This window comes from Dipodomys spectabilis, unplaced genomic scaffold, assembly GCF_019054845.1.
Source record: "Dipodomys spectabilis isolate Male_0828 unplaced genomic scaffold, ASM1905484v1 ptg000299l, whole genome shotgun sequence".
Taxonomy (NCBI): domain Eukaryota; kingdom Metazoa; phylum Chordata; class Mammalia; order Rodentia; family Heteromyidae; genus Dipodomys; species Dipodomys spectabilis.
In genome coordinates, this window is record NW_024870976.1 from 1,727,686 (window position 1) to 1,744,833 (window position 17,148).

Genomic DNA, 17,148 nt, shown 5'->3' on the forward strand with positions numbered 1-17,148 from the left:
GGGAAAAAAAAAATCGATCTGTCTTTGATAGCTTTTCTTCCGGCTAATGTGATAAATAAATAATTAGCTGCATCGTCAGGCTGTTTCATTAAATAAAAGGATGGCTAGGTAGACTGAGATAGACTGACCAAGAAGCACTGGGCCGGTTGTACCCCCCACCCCCCCTGTGCCTCATGGCACCATTTGTATTCTGTCAGTCACTAGCTTATGTTCGGCCGAGCTGGGAACTGAATACCCTATTCAGAGAGGTGCTCGCACGGCGTGTTATTGAAATTTAATATTTTCACACACAGACACATCATTATCTCGCAACTCGACACTGGCAGCATAATTCTGTAATTTTTCAAGAGGCCTAATTTTTCTCAACATGAACCCCAGGGCCCAGGATTGTCTAAACAGCCTGTCTCCTCTTTGTTTCTTCTTGGGGTGACAGGCTGCAGAAAAGTGCTCACCGATGGCTGTGGCCTCTCCACCTCAGAACTTCTCTGGCCTCTTTTCCCACCACCTCCAGCTGCAAAACCGCTTGAGGGCTGTGCCTGGCACAGGCCAGTGAGGGCAGCTCTCTCCAGCACCAAGCAGGGCTAAGGGCACAGGGTCCCATGGGACTCAGTGGCACTTTCAAAAGCACAAGCAGGCAGGGCAGTGTGTGATGTCGCTGATAAATGAAAAAGAGAATGTCCCAGAGGGACGGTGAATGCCAGTTCCATCTTCTCACACAGGTGCACGCACATACGTGTGCAGGCATGCGGCTCACGTGTGCACAGGTGGACATATCTGCATGCTCAGGGAGATGGTTTCGCTGTGTCAGCAAGATGAAGGGTCCACAGGAGGGGCTGTTTCTCTCTCCAGCAGGGTCAGCTAGAGCCAACAAAGTACCCTCTGGTTTTCAAGTAGTTCAGGAATGTGTGGGCTCTTCCAGGGATAAGGGCCTATGAGTGATTTACAAGGAAGGCCAGAAATTTCCCAGGAAGCCATCCTCTCCTATGAGCAGGTGGCAGAGGGGAAGGTGGCAGAGCCCCTGAGCCAGCCCCCAAGCCTGGCTGCTGCCTGAAGCTTCAATATTCTACTGAGTCCCTAGATAGCCTCTGGAATGGGACTTCCCTCCAGATGGGACCCCGCGATCTCGGGGTACACCGACACTCTGGAGACCTTGTTCCTGTGATCCAACCCAGTGTGCTTGCCTTGGAGCTGGATCGGTACAAGAGTACATATTGATCAAGGAAGTCCCCTCTGAAGGCTGTCTGGAGCCTTCTCAGGCCCGCACAAGCCAAAGATATCCATCTTCAGCACAACACACAGTGAGCTTTTCTCCTCCTCCTCCTCCTCCTCCTCCTCTTCCTCCTCCTCCTCCTCCTCCTCCTCCTCCTCCTCCTCCTCCTCCTCCTTCTCCTCCTCTTCCTCCTCTTCCTCCTCCTTCTTTTCTCTCAGGGCTTCAATGGAGACTCCAGATGGAACTTCTCCAGAGAGAGAGGGAGAAGGCGGCGTGGTAGGGGATGAGGGTTAATGCACAGCGCTTCCTGAGTCAGGTCTTCCTCTCTGCCCAGGGACTGCGGAGGCCTTCCTGTGGTCACCGGTGAGCATAAATTTCAGTATTTGTTTAAATGTTTTATGGACTGGTGTGGCCGGGCCCCTCTGAGGAAGCTGTTCCAGCCCACTGGGCAGATACAAACGTCTGATGGTTTTCAAACACATGGCCCCTCTCCTCAGAGACTCTCAATCGGAATCTATTATGTAAATCCATATCTTGGTGTAATATTGGCTGCCGGCTTCTGAATGTAGTTAAACTGCAGCCCAGGAAAGAGCTCAGTCATGTTTCTCATGTGCCAACCCCATCGTTTTATCCCTCTGCCCAAATGCCAGGGGGCCCCGCCTGCCACAGGCAGCTGGGGAAACCGATTCCATGTGAAGTCAAGAGGGACTCTCGGGAGTGCTCCAGCCAGCCATTCTCCTCTTGGCCTTGGCCTTCTCCATACGGAACTCGGCCCGGGTCTCCCACCCCCTCCACCAGCCGTGGCCAGGCGATGGCAAGCAAGGGATGTCAGGTAGGGTGTTAGTCTGACTCTGGCTTCCTCCGCCTCTGAGCAGACTGGACACAGAGGCCCGGGGCCCACAGCAGGGATGCAGAATCCGGTAGGTATCCGCTAAGCCCTGACTCACTACTCAGCAGTAAGCAGCACACAGCACATGGCATGGCTGGGAACAGCCAGGCTCCCCCAGAGCTCAGGGACCATGCTTTGCTCTGGGTGGGCCCCAGAGGCATCCTGTAGTGGTGGGGTGGAGGCCTCTGCCCCTAGATGAGCACAGCTGAGAGCCCAGCACCCAGCAGACCCACAGAGAACGGAGAACATTCTGAGCGCCTGGGAAGAGGAGCAGAGGCATGGGAATGGAGCTACCCAAACCAGCCGGAGAGCTCAGCCCCTGCAGGGGTGGGAGGCCTCGGGCAAGAAGAGAGCTGGCAGATGTCAACAGCTGTTTTGGCCCCGGAGACCAGTGTAAGGCTGAAGTACACCCAGGGGCTGCAGGGGTGTGGCTGCCTTTGATCACAGTGAGCCCCTGTTGCACACACAGGGCCACAGAGGTCCCGGCACCTGTACCTCCAATTATAAAAATAAAGAATCAGCTAGGGGCTGTGGGCGTGCTTCATTTCGGGACAGAGTTGGATAGCGGGAATCAAAATCAGTCCATTGCCAGAGCAGAAGGAGCCCCCAGAGGTATAGTTTTAGGGTATGGTTTGGATCTCATCTAAATCTGCACTGCGTTGCTAGGGTCCATGCACCCCGCCCAACTTCAAAGTCCTCCCCCATGACCCCTACGAAGGGTTGGGAGGCAGGAGACTCACAAAGCCATTTTCTAAACAGGCCAAGGAGATAAAAAGAAAACTCGATCTGATTTCCAGTCTGATCTGAGTGAGATTCTAGCACACCCAAACCTGTCTCCAGGACGGCCATCTTCCACACAGCAGCACCCCATGATGACCTGCTGCACTTCCCCGCGACCTGGTGCAGTCCTTCCTGCTCCAGGCGTGGGGAGGGGGGTGGGGACACACGTGCACAGATTCACACCTAGACACATACTCAATATTTTGACCAAGTTAATACCCACTTTTATTCTCTAAAACATCCTCACCCTTACAAGGCACAAGGTAAGTGCTGGCCTGCTGACAAAGCCAAGCCAAGTTGGAGCTGAGGGGGCAGGAAGAGAAGGACGGAACACAGGGACACAGGGACACACACACACACACACACACACACACACACACACCATGGTCCCGGAGCCTGAGCCATGATGGAGCAGGACGGGGGAGGGAAGAGGGGGAAAGCAGGGTCCTCAGGAGCCCTTGAGGGCACCCTCCAGGGACTTCTGCAGGCCAGGACTTGAAATGTGCACTAGGCATTTGGCTTTGTTATTCTTTCTAAAGTAGGAAAGTAGACAAAGCCACTTATTTCTCAACTCGACAGTGTTCCAAATAGAAACTAAACTGCAGGCACACGGCGGTCACTTTGGTGGGGTCTGCCACAAGTCAGCTCTGGAGAGACCCGGGCCAGACAAAGCCCAGGCCTGCACACGGGGCCAACGGACCCAAAGACATCTGGGCATATCTGGATTGCCTCTAAAACACCCCATTATCACCCAGGGTTGAAATTCATGCAGCATATAAATTCTGTGTCGAAAGGAGAAAAACAAATCTGCTTAAATCCATGCAGGTAAGTCAAGAGGCCAAAAGAAGGGAATCAAAACTGTCCTTAATAGGGCCAGGAAAAGCCTGCACGGCTTTCTGGGAATTATTCAAGAACCCCTGGTAAGGCCTACGAAGCCCTCACATCCCACAGCCAGCAGCCCTGCTTCTTGGAGGCCCTGGGTCCTTCATGGTGTGGGGAAGCCAAGGCTCCCCCCACTTCTGCCCAGGGGTATGGAGAAGCAGTTCACTTTCCATACAGAGGTGTACTTCCTGAACCACAACCACGCTGGGAAGAGCCGGCAGCCACTCAACAGGGCGCCCCCAAGCCCAACTCAGATCTCCTTAGAGCACACTGCTGTAGAGATAAGAAGGAAAAATCCAAAGATCCCTGACTTGCCTAGCACCTGCTCCCACAGGGCTGTCTGATGGCGGTTCACACACATCTGTGATAGCCAGAGGCCAGTATGCTCCATCCCTCAGCCACTGCAAAGGCAGCTCAGACTCAGCCAGGACTTCCATTAGCAACCCCCCCCCACTCTACACGCGTGCATGAGCGCGCACGCGTGTGCGTGCGCGCACACACACACACACACACACACACACACACACACACACACACACACGCCTGTGCTCAGGGAGCACAGACGGGAGGTGAACATGGTTCTTGCACACACAATGCCCACTGTGAACAGTGAGCATGAGTCTGGTGACCCTCCTAACCCAGTGCATTCAGAAAACTGATGCGCTCCAGAAAGCTCACTTCCCCAAGCCAGGCTTCTGTGGAGCTGAGCTAAAGCGGCTGGCTAGCCACCCAAGTTTGAGCAAGGAGATGGGGGGAAAGGGGAGGTTTTGCTTCCCTGCCGTGAAGCCATGCTGATGTGTATCATCCCCCTCCCACCTGAGCTGGGGAGCTGGCCTCGGGCTGGTCACCTCCGGCCCTCAGTAGGTTTCAGGTAACTCCCTGGCTGTTCCCCCACAGTCTTAAGTATGGGGCCCAGGCTGATTGAAAACGAGACCTCCATCCTCCTCAGGTTCATTCAAACATAGTCTCTGCTGCTTTGGTCTTGAGGGCTGAGCGTGGCGGGTTAGAATCCGCACAAGGCCGGGTGTGTGAAATGTGTTTGGGATAATGCAGGTCCGTATTTAGAGGAGATGAAATATTCACCAGGACTGAGCCATGTTTTAAAATGATTATAAATTATTTTAACAGTGCATTTGCAAAGGGTTATAAAAACAGCCATAATATATTTTTTTCCTTAGATTCTAGAATTACCAGTGTGACAGCTAATGCAATAATGATTTGTTTCAAATGCCAGTGTTTAAGCTGTATAAAGCTGATTTTATACATTTTTCCAGTAGGCCGCATTGTAGTTAATGAAATTAAACACACCAATCGCATTTGTCCCCAGGGGACGAGGAACTGAACACACCACTGGTTTATTTTTTTATTAAAATAAATTGCAGCCGGCAAGATGGACTAATTGCATACAGAATTGAAAAAGAAACATTCCATTGATATAATTAAGCCAATTTTCATGGACAGAAATGGTTATAGTGGATATAAAATAAGCAAAGCCCTCACCAGAATCCAACTTCTCCCCTTTTTTGCACAAAATGTGAAGTATTAAACAAATATGTATCTCCAGGGCGGTACTGCCATCTTCCCGTTCCATATTGTTCCTGAGTCTCCGGAGAGGCTGCCGGTGGCAAGGACCAGCCTGGGGACCTCCACCCAGTGAGGATCTCAGGGTGAAACCCTCAGATTAGAAAGTGATCAGAGCAGAAAGCTTGGCTCCGGAATCCGCTAGAGCTGGGGTCACTCCAGGCCTTAGAAGGATGGCCACTGTGGACCTGGCCCAGTCTCGAGGAACAATGGCCGATTCCAGGATAGATCAGCAACCTCATGCAGCCCCCTGACGCACAGCCGACTGATGGGGGGTTGGGCAGGCGTTGGAGCAGGCAGGTTCCACACACCTCAGGTCAGAGCCTGCTGCACTTGCTCTTGGCCAAATGCAGTGTTGGGAGTGGGCAAACAAAAACCATCCCTGACCTGCACCCTGGCATCTGTGCACCCACCCTTAGAGAGGACACCCACAGCCCTGGCCACTCTTCCTTGCGGCCCAGAGACCAGCCCTGAGCAGATGAGGAATGCATTGTGCATGTGACCCAGGCACCCATTCGGGGCTGCATTCACCGGCGCTAAGCACATGGATGTCTGCTTGTCTTTTAAGGACAAACCTGATCCAAAAAGTTCAGCATTGGCCTTGTGAAAACGACTTTAGCTTGGACACATTCAAAAATAAAAAAGAACTGAGTGTGATGCACCCGGCAGGGAGGGCAGCTCGGTGGGGGGAGGGGGAACCTCAAGGTCTTTATCAGACTCACCACATTCCCTCAAACCCCGAACCCCACCCCCACCCCTACCCCGTAAACCTAGGGAGGCACTTTCTCCGTGCCAGGAGTTTGTTCCCCTTAGGAAAGCAGCCCTACTCCATGCCTCACCACCCTCCCAGGAGGGGCAAAGCTATCAAGTCTATAGGGGGGACCGGCCACTCTCTCTGGGAACCCAGACTGGCTGCCCACAGGCTGTCCTGCACAGGGGCAGCCCACATACAAGGGTCTGTCCACTGCCTGCCAGGTTGGTGTCCAAGAAAGAGGAGATGGAACCTAGACTATTCTCTGCCCCCATCCCCACACACAACGCTCTCCCCAACCCCCACTGCAGACTCAGACCCCATGCTGGGTGCGCTCCTGGGAACTCCAGGCACTGAGCAGCCAAGGACAGTGGAGGGAGCTCAGGAGAGGGGCTGGAGCCCAAGGTGTGTGGGGTGGGGTTGAGGGTTTAGAAGTTCAGCCCCAGAAGCAAGGACCCTTGGGCCTGACCCAGCCACAAAGAGAAAGGCACTGCTGGACGCGGGGCCCGCAGCGTGCCCACCGCTCCAGCTGCAAGGTAGAGATGCAGCCGGCACCACAGCAGAGCACGTGGTGGCTGGCTGTGACTGGGTGCTGCAGGCGACTGCCGCCGCCACCACCACTGCCACCAGCACAGCCCGGAGTTCCCGGGCCCTGAGTGCTCAGCAGCACCCCCCCATCCAGCCTCCGGGTCTGCTGCACTTCAGCCAGGCTCCGGCAGCCTCCCTCCACCTCTGGAAGTTTCTTTCGGCTCCGGAGAAGGCACAGAGGCCACTCCTTGAACTACAACTTCCAAGACTCGGGTTTGATTCAAAACCTAATACATTTATTTAACACTTCCAATTTTTAAACGAAATTATTCGAAAGATTTTTAATCCTAAATAATTTTTCTTAAAACTCTAATTATATATCACTTTAATTACCAGCCCCAGCCCCAAAGGACTCCTAATTGCCTCCTAATTGAATAAAGCGGGAGGTAATCGCACCCACGGAAGCAGGCGTAGCACTTGCTGGATATGCCTAACCCAGGGGCCCCAGAAGGAGCTCTAGCTGCCTTCACACCCCCCACTCCGTTCTGGACAAAAATTCAGGGACATCGTAATCCCTTACCCCCCCCCATCACTGCCTAGAAGGACTATGCAGGGTGGCAACAAGGGGCACCTGCTCCTCAAGGACTACCTGACCAGAGAGGCAGGCCGGCGCAGGCCAGGAGGTGGTGGGAGACCCCAGGGCACTGCTCATGCTGGCCAAGAGCTTATCTACAGCCCCTCACCCACAGACTTGTCTTGGCAAGCCCCCCCCCCCAGCACACAGCAGAGACAGGACCACTGGCACACAGCACAACGCCACAGGGCACTGGCAGCCAGCCCCGCACCCGCCCCTCTCTATTTCGCCCAAAGCGGGCAAGACAATCATTCCTTAACAACTCAACAACCAGCTCCCTGTACCTACCGCTGCCCTAGCTAGTATCCAGGGAAAAGGAGGACAGGCTGTCAGAAGGACCTGAGGGAAGCGCTGACTGGGGGCAGCCTGCAGGGAAGGTGGCCGGGGAGTGACCTGGCAGCAAGAGCCGGGCCTATCTCATCGGCAAGAAGAAGGCTACAAGCTGGGCCTCCAGCGGACTCACCCCACCTGCTTTGCACACATCACCACAAGCATGTGCAACACACTCACACACAAAGACCCACGCCTAGTAAGGCAGTGGTTGTGGAGAGGTCACGGGCCCAGCCTGTGGTGTCCCGGCCCATCAGGTGTGAAGCGGCCTCAGAGGACAGCTATGGTGAGGGCCCTGACAGTGGAGTCTCTGGGGCACACACCTCCACAGAGGCCCCCTGGCTGTGTTGTAAGCAGGGTGTTGCGCTAAGCCCCCCCACTGCCCACCTGTCTCACAGCAGTGACAGAAACAACAAACTATTGTTAGGAATTTCGTTTTCAAATGTAGGGCCAGCTCGGCCCCAGGTCCCTACTGGCCAGCCGAGGCAGAGCCTAAGGAGGAAACCCTGGCCCTGGGCTCAGATTTCCCCCCAGCAGAGCACAGCCCTAGCCTAGAAGCCCCTTAACCTCTTGCCCCATCACGGCCCCCCAAATGCTACCACATAGCAGGCCACCCAGATTGGGTCATGGATTTAGAGTCATGGAGAAATACAAACGAAATTACAGCCCCAGATGCACCCTGAAGGGCGGGCCCCCCCAGCTCTGGGTCATGAGATCATATCCACTGGCTTGGTAGCCTTTCTGTCCTCAGTACACAGATGGAGACACAACCCAGGGCCTGAGTACAAGTGCACTGCCCTGCCATGAAGAGCCATGGCCTTGCTCCCTCCCTCGCCGTCCACCCTGGTCTGGGCACGGCAGGGTCTGTTGTTTTGGCCGCCGAGCTCTCCAGGTAATGGCGTCAGGTTCCCAGGGATGTTCACGTCTGCTTAAAATAGTGTCCAGTGAAATTAAATTCCTCTGCGGACCCCTGGCTGCTGACAGCTGGCAGCACCTTCCTTGGCCACCCCGGGCAGTGGTCTCAGCTGTGGATGGAGCTTGGGGCTGGGTCCCAGAGCGTACCCAAGGGAGAGTTCTAGGCCCTTGGGCCAAGCTTCCGTAGGCAGATCCTGGCTAAGGGAACTGGGGACGAGGAGCGTCCGTGCCCTCAGAGCTCCAGCGCGCAGCCGTCGGGACCGTCGGTCCTCAGGCCTCCAGGCCAGGCCGCAGATCCACAGCTGGCGGACACCGGGCTCCGGCACGGCAGACCTGGGCGCAGGTGGGGCGCTTGGCTGGCTGGGCGAGGGCGGCGTCCCGCCCAGGGTGGGCCTCCGAAGGCCCGGCTGCTCGCCCCGCTCGGGGAGCGCGGAGCCGGCCTCTCGCTTACAGCGAAGGCCGGAGGAGCGCAGCCGAGTGGCTGCCGTCCCGCCCCGGCCTTGGGCCCTCGCACCCGGAGACCCTGACCAGGAGATCGACGCCCCAAGCAGGCTGGCGGCCGCACGCGCTCCGCGCCGCGCGCAACGCAAGTTCCACGCGCCGCGGAGAGACTCGCGGGGCGCACACGGCGCCCTGGCCCCCGCCGCGAACCGTCTAGCCCCCATTCGTACCAAGGGGGCCCGGGGTCGCGGGAGGCCGGGGAGGCCCGGAGCCCCGCGGGACCGGGCACCCCGCCTAGGGCCGACGGCGGGAGGAGGCCGGGGGGTCTGCGGGAGGCGGGGGCTGCTTTTCCCTGCAGGCCGGGCGCGCAGCCTCCGGGGCGGGGGGCGCGGGGACGGGGCCGGCGGGTCCGAGACGAAGGAGAAGCTTCCCTGGAAAGCCGCGGGGACCAGGCCCGCGGGGTTCACGCTCAAGGGCTCGGCTCCCGGCCGGGCAGAACCGGGCCCAGGCTCGCGGACCGAATGGCCCGGAGGCCTAGTGGGGAGCCGGGGCCGAGTGGGCCCGGACGCCCCTTCCGCGGGCGAGCGGGCGAGCGAAAGGGAGGGGGCGGCCGGGGCCGGCCGGGGCGGCGGGCAACACCCGCTCCGCTCCGCGCGGCTCCCGCCGCTTCGCTGGAGCCGGACCGCGGCTGGGCTGCAGGAGCCGCGCTCGCCGGGCCGCGGCGCCGCCCGGCCCCACCTGCCCGCCGCGACGGCCGCCAGGGCCGAAGCCCCCAGCCCGCCGTCCCCGGAGCGGATGGCGCCGGCGCCCGGGCGCGGGGGCCGCGGGAGCGGCTCGGAGGCAGGGCGGCAGCGGCGTCCGGGGCGCGGAGCCCGCAGTGAGGACCGGTCGGCCGCGGGCTGCGCGCGGAGCCCGGGGCTCCGCCCGAGGCGGAGCGAAAGAGAAAGTAAGACCCGGGCCCCAGGCCGTCCCGGCGGGGCAGTGCGGGTCCCCGGGGCCCGGCGGGCGTGTGCGCTGCGCTCCGAGCGGGGCCCGCGGCGGCGGCGGCGGGTCGGAGCGCGAGCGGCGGGACCGGCATGCCGGGGGCCGCGGCGCCGGGGCGGCCGGCGCGAGCCGCCAGAGTCGCGGAGCAGCGCCCGCCGCCGCGCCGGGCACCGCTGGGGAATAAACTTCGCCGCCGCGGGTCCACGCGCTGGGAAAGTCTCCATTTTGCTCCCCAAGAGGCTGCGGCCGCCGCGCCCGCGCCGCCCCGGCCCCGGCTCCCAGGGAGCCGGGTGGGCGCCGGCCCGCGCCCCTCCTCCGCCCCCTCCCCGGCTCGGGGTCTCCCTCCTCTGCGCCCGGCTGGCGGACGCCAAAGGCGGTGCTCTAGCGCCCACTATTTCAAAAGCCCGGAATATGATTTGACCAGGACTGAGAGCCACTCGGGGAGAGGGAGCGAGGGAGCGCGGGAGCGCGAGCGGGAGGAAAAGTTCTCTTCCTCTCAACTTTTCGCTAACTTTCGCTTTTCGCCCCCTCCACCCCCAGCCCGCCCCCCGCCCCCCTCCCGGCCCCCACCGCGCGCCTCGGGTTCCCGGGCCCGGGCGCCTGCCACGGTGGGGGGGGGAGGGGGCTCGGCGGGGAGGGGGCCGGCGCCCTCGGGGAGCGGCGCGCGCGGCCCGGGCGCCCCGAGCCTCCGCGCCGGGCCCGGGCGCCCCGGAGCGCGGGAGGCGGAGCAGCCCCCCGGGGCCCCGCGGCCGAGTCCGGGCGAGTGGGGTGGGGGCGGTCAGGCGGCAGGCGCGACGACCGCGCCCCGACGCGCACCCCTGGCCCGGGTACCCCGGGCCCCGGCGGCCCGGGCCCGGCGGCGCGGCACGGCCGAGCGCGGGAGACTTACTTTTGGCTAGCTTCCTCGCCCTCGCCTTGGATCGCATGGTGTCGGCTCGCGGAATCTCTCTCCTCCTCCTCGAGCCCAGAAGCAGCTACACACTATCTTCATCTCCCCAGCATTGTCAGTTTGGACACCTTCGCACATGCGCACAGAGCACTCAATCTGACACCCCTCGCCGGGGCCAAAAAAACTTTGCCATGTATTCATCATCCTCATCGTCGCGCCGCCGCCGCCGCCGCCGCCTCGGCGCGGGATTGGGGGGCTCTCCGCGGCCTTCCCGGCCTTCGCCTCCCCGCTCCCCCCGCACCCCCCCCCCCCCGCCGGCGCGGCGCGGAACGGGAGCTGGCCCTTTAAGAACACACTCTGCGCCCGCCGCTCCCGCCCGGGGCCCGCACCCCGGACACTTTAAAAGGACCCAGGTGGCCCCGGCGGCGAGGTGGCCGTGCCCCCGCCCTGCCCCCGCGCCGCGCCGCGGCCCCCGCCCCGGCCCGCCGGGTCCCCGCCAGCCCAGCGCGCCGAGCTCGGACGCGGGTCCGCGCGGGCCGGGCGGCGCTGGGTCGCGTGTAGTCCTGATTAAAACGCTTTCGTTCCCGGTCCCCCCGGCCCGCTCCTCTCCCCAACTCTGCCCTCGGCCCACGCCCCGCCCCGGGGCCGCGAAGCGCGTGCCGGGGCCCGCGCGCCAGATCCCGGCTCCTCCGAAGCCCCCGCCGCCGCGCCGCCCGCCCCGGGGGCCGCCGCCCGCCGCCCCCTCCCCGCCGTCCCGCCCCGCGGCGGCCCCCCGGGGGGCTGCGCCCGGACCCGCCGTCCCCGGCCGAGCCCGGATGCCCGGAGCGGCGGAGGGCGGCGCGCCCCGCGGCGGGAGGGGGCGGGGGGGGCGGCCGTCCCGACGGCGGGGGGCTCGCACCCCGGGGCGCCCCGCACTCCCCCGCCCCGGGGCGGGCCCGTGCGCCCCCGGCCTCCGAGCCCGGCTCGGCCACCGCCACGGCGCCAGGTGAGTACCCGGCGCGCGGGCGTCCGGCCGGGCTCCGCGCGGGGCTCCGGGCGCTCCGGACCCTCCCCGCGCGGGGCGCGGGCGCGCGCGACCCGGACGGCGGGCGGCGCAGGTGGACGAGGGCGGATGGGGGCCGGCCCGCGGCGGCTCTGCACCCCGCAGCCCCCCGACTCCGAGGCCGGCGGCGGAGGGGCCGGCCGCGCTGGGGCTGGGTGCGGGCGGGGCGAGGCTGAGGCCCCGCTCCGGAGCCGCTGGGATCCGAGAACGAATCGGAGGCCCACGGAGATGGAGCCCCGGCCGGGTCGCCGTCCCCGCGCCGTGCGGACGCCGGGGCCCCGCCGGGCCGGGAGCGGCCACGGCGTCACCAGGCCCCGAGGCTGGGGTGGCCGGAGAGTCTGGGTCTCTCCGCCACCCCCGATAGGGCCTCGGGCCACGGCCACCCCCTCTTTGTTGTGCAATAAACCCCGTGTCGGCTGGCGGAGACCGACTCGTGGAACCCAAGCCGAGGCCTGGGTCCTGGCGGGGAGTGCTGGAAGGGGCGCGCGGGCGCGGGGCGCAGGACACCCCCAGGGAGGCCCACGGGAGCCGGCGCTGGCTGGAGGACGCCGGGCCTTCCGCCCGAGCCTGCGCTCCCCGCCAGCTTCCCGAGGCATTCCAGCCCCTTCCAGGTTCCCACGGGTTGGGGTGCCCCGTCTTGCACCCCACTCCCAGGTCAGAGGAAGTGTCACCGGTTGCAGCCTCTGCCTGCTCTGCCCTTGGGTGAGTGTGGGGCTCGGGCCCAGCTCCCCAGTCCCAGCTGTCCCATTAGGCGCCCTCTCTACACCGATTCTCTGTCCCCTCGGGCTTACAGGACTCCGGAGGTCTGGGGGGACCGGAGGAGGTGGGAATGGAGGTCCCTGACAGACAAGGCTGGCAGTTTCTGTCCTGCGTGGAGGACTTGGAGCCAGCTCACTCCTGGGAGTCGCTGGAACCCAGGACCACAGGTCCTGTCCTGCCTAGCCTTTCCCGACTGCGGTCCTGACGCTGGCGGGGACTGCCGGCCAGGGATGGCTCAAGGTCACCTAAAGCCTGCGGGGCGCTCCTTGATTAGCTCACAGCCTCCTAAGAGATTTGGCAAGAGGCCTGGGAAGATACAATGGCGCCTGTTTAGGAGTCTCACCTGGAGAAGGGTCCCTGCCCTTCCCCCAGCCCAACAGGGCCACCGGCTTGGCCTCTTTTCCCCAGGCCGTGGTGGAGGCCCCAAGGTCAGAAAGGCCTGGCCTCCGTCCAAGGCGCCCCGTTCTCAGGCCCTCTTCCCACTCCCTCCCTCCGCTCAGGAGGGGATTCTCGGAAGTCCCGGCAGCTTGAAGCAGGGCAGTGAGCCGATGGGCAAGGCCACCTTTGCCAGTGGAGGTATGGCAAGGAGGAAAGGCTGTCATGTCTTTCCTGCCTCGGCCAGAGCCCTGGAACCCACAGTTCAGCCTAGCCGGCCTGGGGAGGACCCGGGAAACCAAAGCTAGCCAAGGATGGGGCTAGCCGCAGAAGGAGCTACCAGAGCTCCTCCAGGGCAGCATCGGCCACGGCCCCGTCTGCTGGAAGGGCCGCCGTGCTCCATCCCCAAGGCCATGGCCCTAACCCCGGCTGGGCCCGGCCTGGCCAGGCCCTGCCCCCGCGTGGCCAGACTTAGAAGCAAGAGAGCGGGGCAGGCATTGAAATATGCCTCCGAGAAGGAGAGGGTAAAGCCGGGAAAATCGGATGTAGATGGGAATGGGCAGGCTTGTGTCCCTGAGAGGTAGTCTGCAGGGAGGGGGGAGGTGTCTTAGAGGAACAAGTATAGGTAGAAGGGGACCCTGTGAGGAAAAAGTCATTACTAGAATGTTGAAGGGAAGTTTTCAAACTGAGCCAAACCCTGGGGAGTTTCGGTGCCGACAGGAAATCTGGAGCACCCGCTGGGGACCGGAGGTGCTCCTGTGCGTCCGGAGCGTCTTCCCAGTAGGAGGGTGAGGTGTGGTCTTTGGGAAGGCAACTCTAAGCTAGAGGACTGCAGGCTGCATTCAAGTTCCAGAACCAACCTGGCCGCTGGGTGCAGGGAAGGGGGGGGGGGGCTCAGAGGACACCTCTCTCCCCACTTGTGCTGTGCACGGAGCAGAGGAGGGGGCCCCAGATCCCAGCCTTTCCTAGCTAGTTGGAAGTGAGGCTGCAGCCCAGAATGAGCAGATCGGCTCCTCCAGAACAAGGGTGGGTTGAGGGGAGCGCGAAGCTGATCCTCAAGGGGTGAGTAAGCTCCTCTGTTCAGGGGTCCCCGAAGCAGCCCCACACTTGGAGAGATCACGCTCACTGTGGGTTAGTCCCTGAGGAGGCCTCTGCAGAGGAGGCTGCCCAGAGGACCCACCTTCCCCTTCCAGATGACCCCATTGCCCATGCCGGGGAGCTGGACTGCAGACGGGTACGGAGGACTGGGGCTGCACCAGACGTATTGACCTCTCGCAGGTCCGGGCTGCTTCTCCGCCCCTCCTCTGTGCTGTATGAATTTGGCCACAGTCAGGACTCTATGGGGATCCTGGTCAAGTGTTTTCTCATCCCCCCCCTCCCGTTTCCGGATAGCAATGTGAGTGGAGGCACGTTTGCAGTCTGTCCATGGGCTTTCCTGGAAGATCCGCAGCGGCGGCAGAAGGGTTCCTCTAACCAGACCCCTGCCTCACCCCAACACAGATGGAAGAGAGGAAGGTGACCTACCCCACCTTTGGTGGAAACGCACCCCAGATTTAAACAACAGGAGGCCGTGGAGGGGGGGGGGCTTGGGAGTTGGCTGATTTGGTTCCCCTTCACGGAGAGGAAATGGACGTGGTCAGCTGCGACACCCCCCTCCCACGTGTGCGGAGGGTGTCTCGGTGCCTTCCAGCCCCGTCCGAGCCGCTCCGCCCAGGGGTGTTTGGTTGGTGGGAAATGGTTGCGGTGTAGGGCACAAAGAACACAACACAAAGGGAGCCCCGTCCCCACCACGCCTCAGCGCGGCATTCCCTCACTCCGGGGGCAGTATTCCAGGCTCCCCTCTCCCCGACGCCCCCCTCAAGACCGGCGGGAACTCGGCTGGAGGACTCGGTGGATCAGAAACACGCCCCAGTTTCACCCCTGGCGGTTTCCAATGCCGGGCTTGGACCTCTAGTCATTGAACCCCGTTCTGGGTCCCAAGATTTCCCAGGAATGTGAGCCATGTAGGGGATTTCGAACAAAACCCAGATGTTCGCACACTTCCCAGGGACCCAGGGCAGCGTGGCGTGTGTCCCTTGCACACAGGCAGCCTCCAGGGATGGGGGGTGCTGACGCCACCCACCCCGGTGGCCCCAAAGAATTTATCTTCCCCGTTTTGCGTTGAGTTCCTGCCCCTGGTGACAGGCTCTGAGGGACAGATGTGTGCAGAACCCACGGGCGGACTTGGCCCTGCACACTGCGAGGATCCCACAAGTAGTTGTTTTGTTCAGCTTTGTTTTCAGGGAGAGGGACCGAGGGCCTGAATCCTCCCCCCCAGCCCGGCCTGCCTCCGCCGTCCTCTCCCTGTTGGGGCCTAGGAGAGAGTTTGCGCTCCTACCCCCCCCCCCCAATGGTGTCTTTAGAAGCTTCTGGAAGTCCCCGATGACTCCTTCCCGTCTGGTGAGCACACAGGTTGGTCCCAGGCACGGAGGAGCCTCGGGCTCGCGCACCTCCGCAGAAGCGCAATAAACGGAATCGGTTTCCCACGCTTTTCCTCTCCACCCCAGAACCTTTGAAATTCCGCCAACAAATCCTGTGGTCCCTCCGGTGCTGCGCCTGTTCCTAAGCCAGGTGCTCACTCCAAGCTAGGGGAGAAGAGCCTCTCCCGACACGGGTACTGCAGGGCGCCAGGAGCTACTGCGTTCCGCAGCGCCCTGGCCTTCGGGTACCCTCGGAGATGCCCGTGGCCTTGTGGTCCAGGGACCACACCCCAAGGTGGCCCACGTGGAAACGGCCGTCGCCCGTGCTCCGAAGTCCCACCCTGTTAGCAACGAAATTGGAGAGCCACACTGCTCCTGGGGCCAGGCAGCCAAGACCCAGGAGGCACTGGGTGAGAGTTCACCATCCAGAGGCCCAGAGTGAGTGCAGAGGTCTGGTGGGGGCTTCTCTGTGGTAGCCCGGCCTCTCCTTTTGCAGTCTTAGCTTTCGGATGGATCCTTTCAGTTACAGCCAGGCTCTCTTGCTACCAACCCTTTGGATCTGAAAACCAAATTTTGTCTTTGGCTCTGTGGACTCAGTACCCCTCCGGTAGAGCCGTGGAGGAGGTGTGTGAGATTCCTATTCCACCTCAGTTTCCCCTTGCGGATCACAGGCAGACACCTGATCTCAGGTTTATTGTGCCATTGGCAGGAGAGAAGCCATGGCCAGGAAATAGCAGCCGTAGGCTGAGTCCGGAGCCCAGCCCAGCCCAGCCCAGCCCAGCACAGTCTGGCCTCTGGGCCACGCTTGCTCCTAGAGGTCGGTGCCCCACCAGGAGTGGACTGACCTGCTCCCTTCCTGTGGTCTTCCCGTCTTCCCCGCTCCCTCCTCCTTGCTACCCCAATTGGGGGAGGGGCGGTCTCCTACGGTGCGGAGCCCAGGTCTCCTCTCCCACCAGTGTAGGTGGATTTTGCTTTTGGGGCTTTTCTCTCTGGTTCCCTGGGGTAAGGGGCACCGCTGTTGGAGGCACCGACCTAGAATGCAAAACCCAGAAGAGAAGGGATGGGCGCTGGCACGGGGGGGGGGGGGGGGGGGAGGGGGGAGAGGGGAGAGGGGAGCCCCAGGCCTGGTTCAGACTAAGCCAGTCAGTGGGAGGACACACACCTGCCCTCCTCTTGGCTCTGGGTCTTAGGTCTTCAAGGTGCTAGTTAAGGTTCTCCTGGCTGAGTTCAAAGGAACCCTGGGACCAAACATAAATATGTATATATCTATATCTAGATATCTGTATAAACTCAGGATCCGGGGCTGGGGTTGCTGCACAGCTACCCCTCTGGACCAAGGAGGGGTGGGCGTGGAGGAGCTGAGGGAGGGACTCAACTAGAGTGAGATTCCCAGCCCCACCCCCTCTGAGAGGGCCCCTAGTGACCGAGCAAACTGGCTCCCCCTTCCGCCCTCTCCTAAACCAATCATCACAGGGCAGCGGTGGAGGCTCAGCTCAGGGAGCCAGCAAGGGAAGGCAGAGGAAAAAATGGCCAGTTCTATGGCGTGACCCGAAGGTGACCAAATCCACAGCACCCATGGACCGGGCCTCTGGGGAAAGCATCCATGCCTGAAGACTGTCAAACACCAGCAGGAAACTGGCCGCTCAGCGGGTCCAACGCCTTCCTGGGTTTTGCACCCAGCACCTGTGGCACCCACATC

The 17,148-nt window shown here is 61.9% G+C and overlaps 1 protein-coding gene across 1 annotated transcript in view; it reads right to left on the reverse strand.

Moving 5' to 3' along the window:
- The window catches only part of Prdm16 (PR/SET domain 16), a 302,219-nt gene extending 291,044 nt beyond the window's left edge, over positions 1-11,175 (reverse strand). Inside the window, exon 1 of the mRNA XM_042701904.1 lies at positions 10,815-11,175. Within this exon, the coding sequence (XP_042557838.1) occupies positions 10,815-10,851 (37 nt within the window). The 5' untranslated portion in view covers positions 10,852-11,175. The remainder of the gene's footprint in view (positions 1-10,814) is intronic.
- Between the last annotated feature and the right edge of the window lie 5,973 nt (positions 11,176-17,148).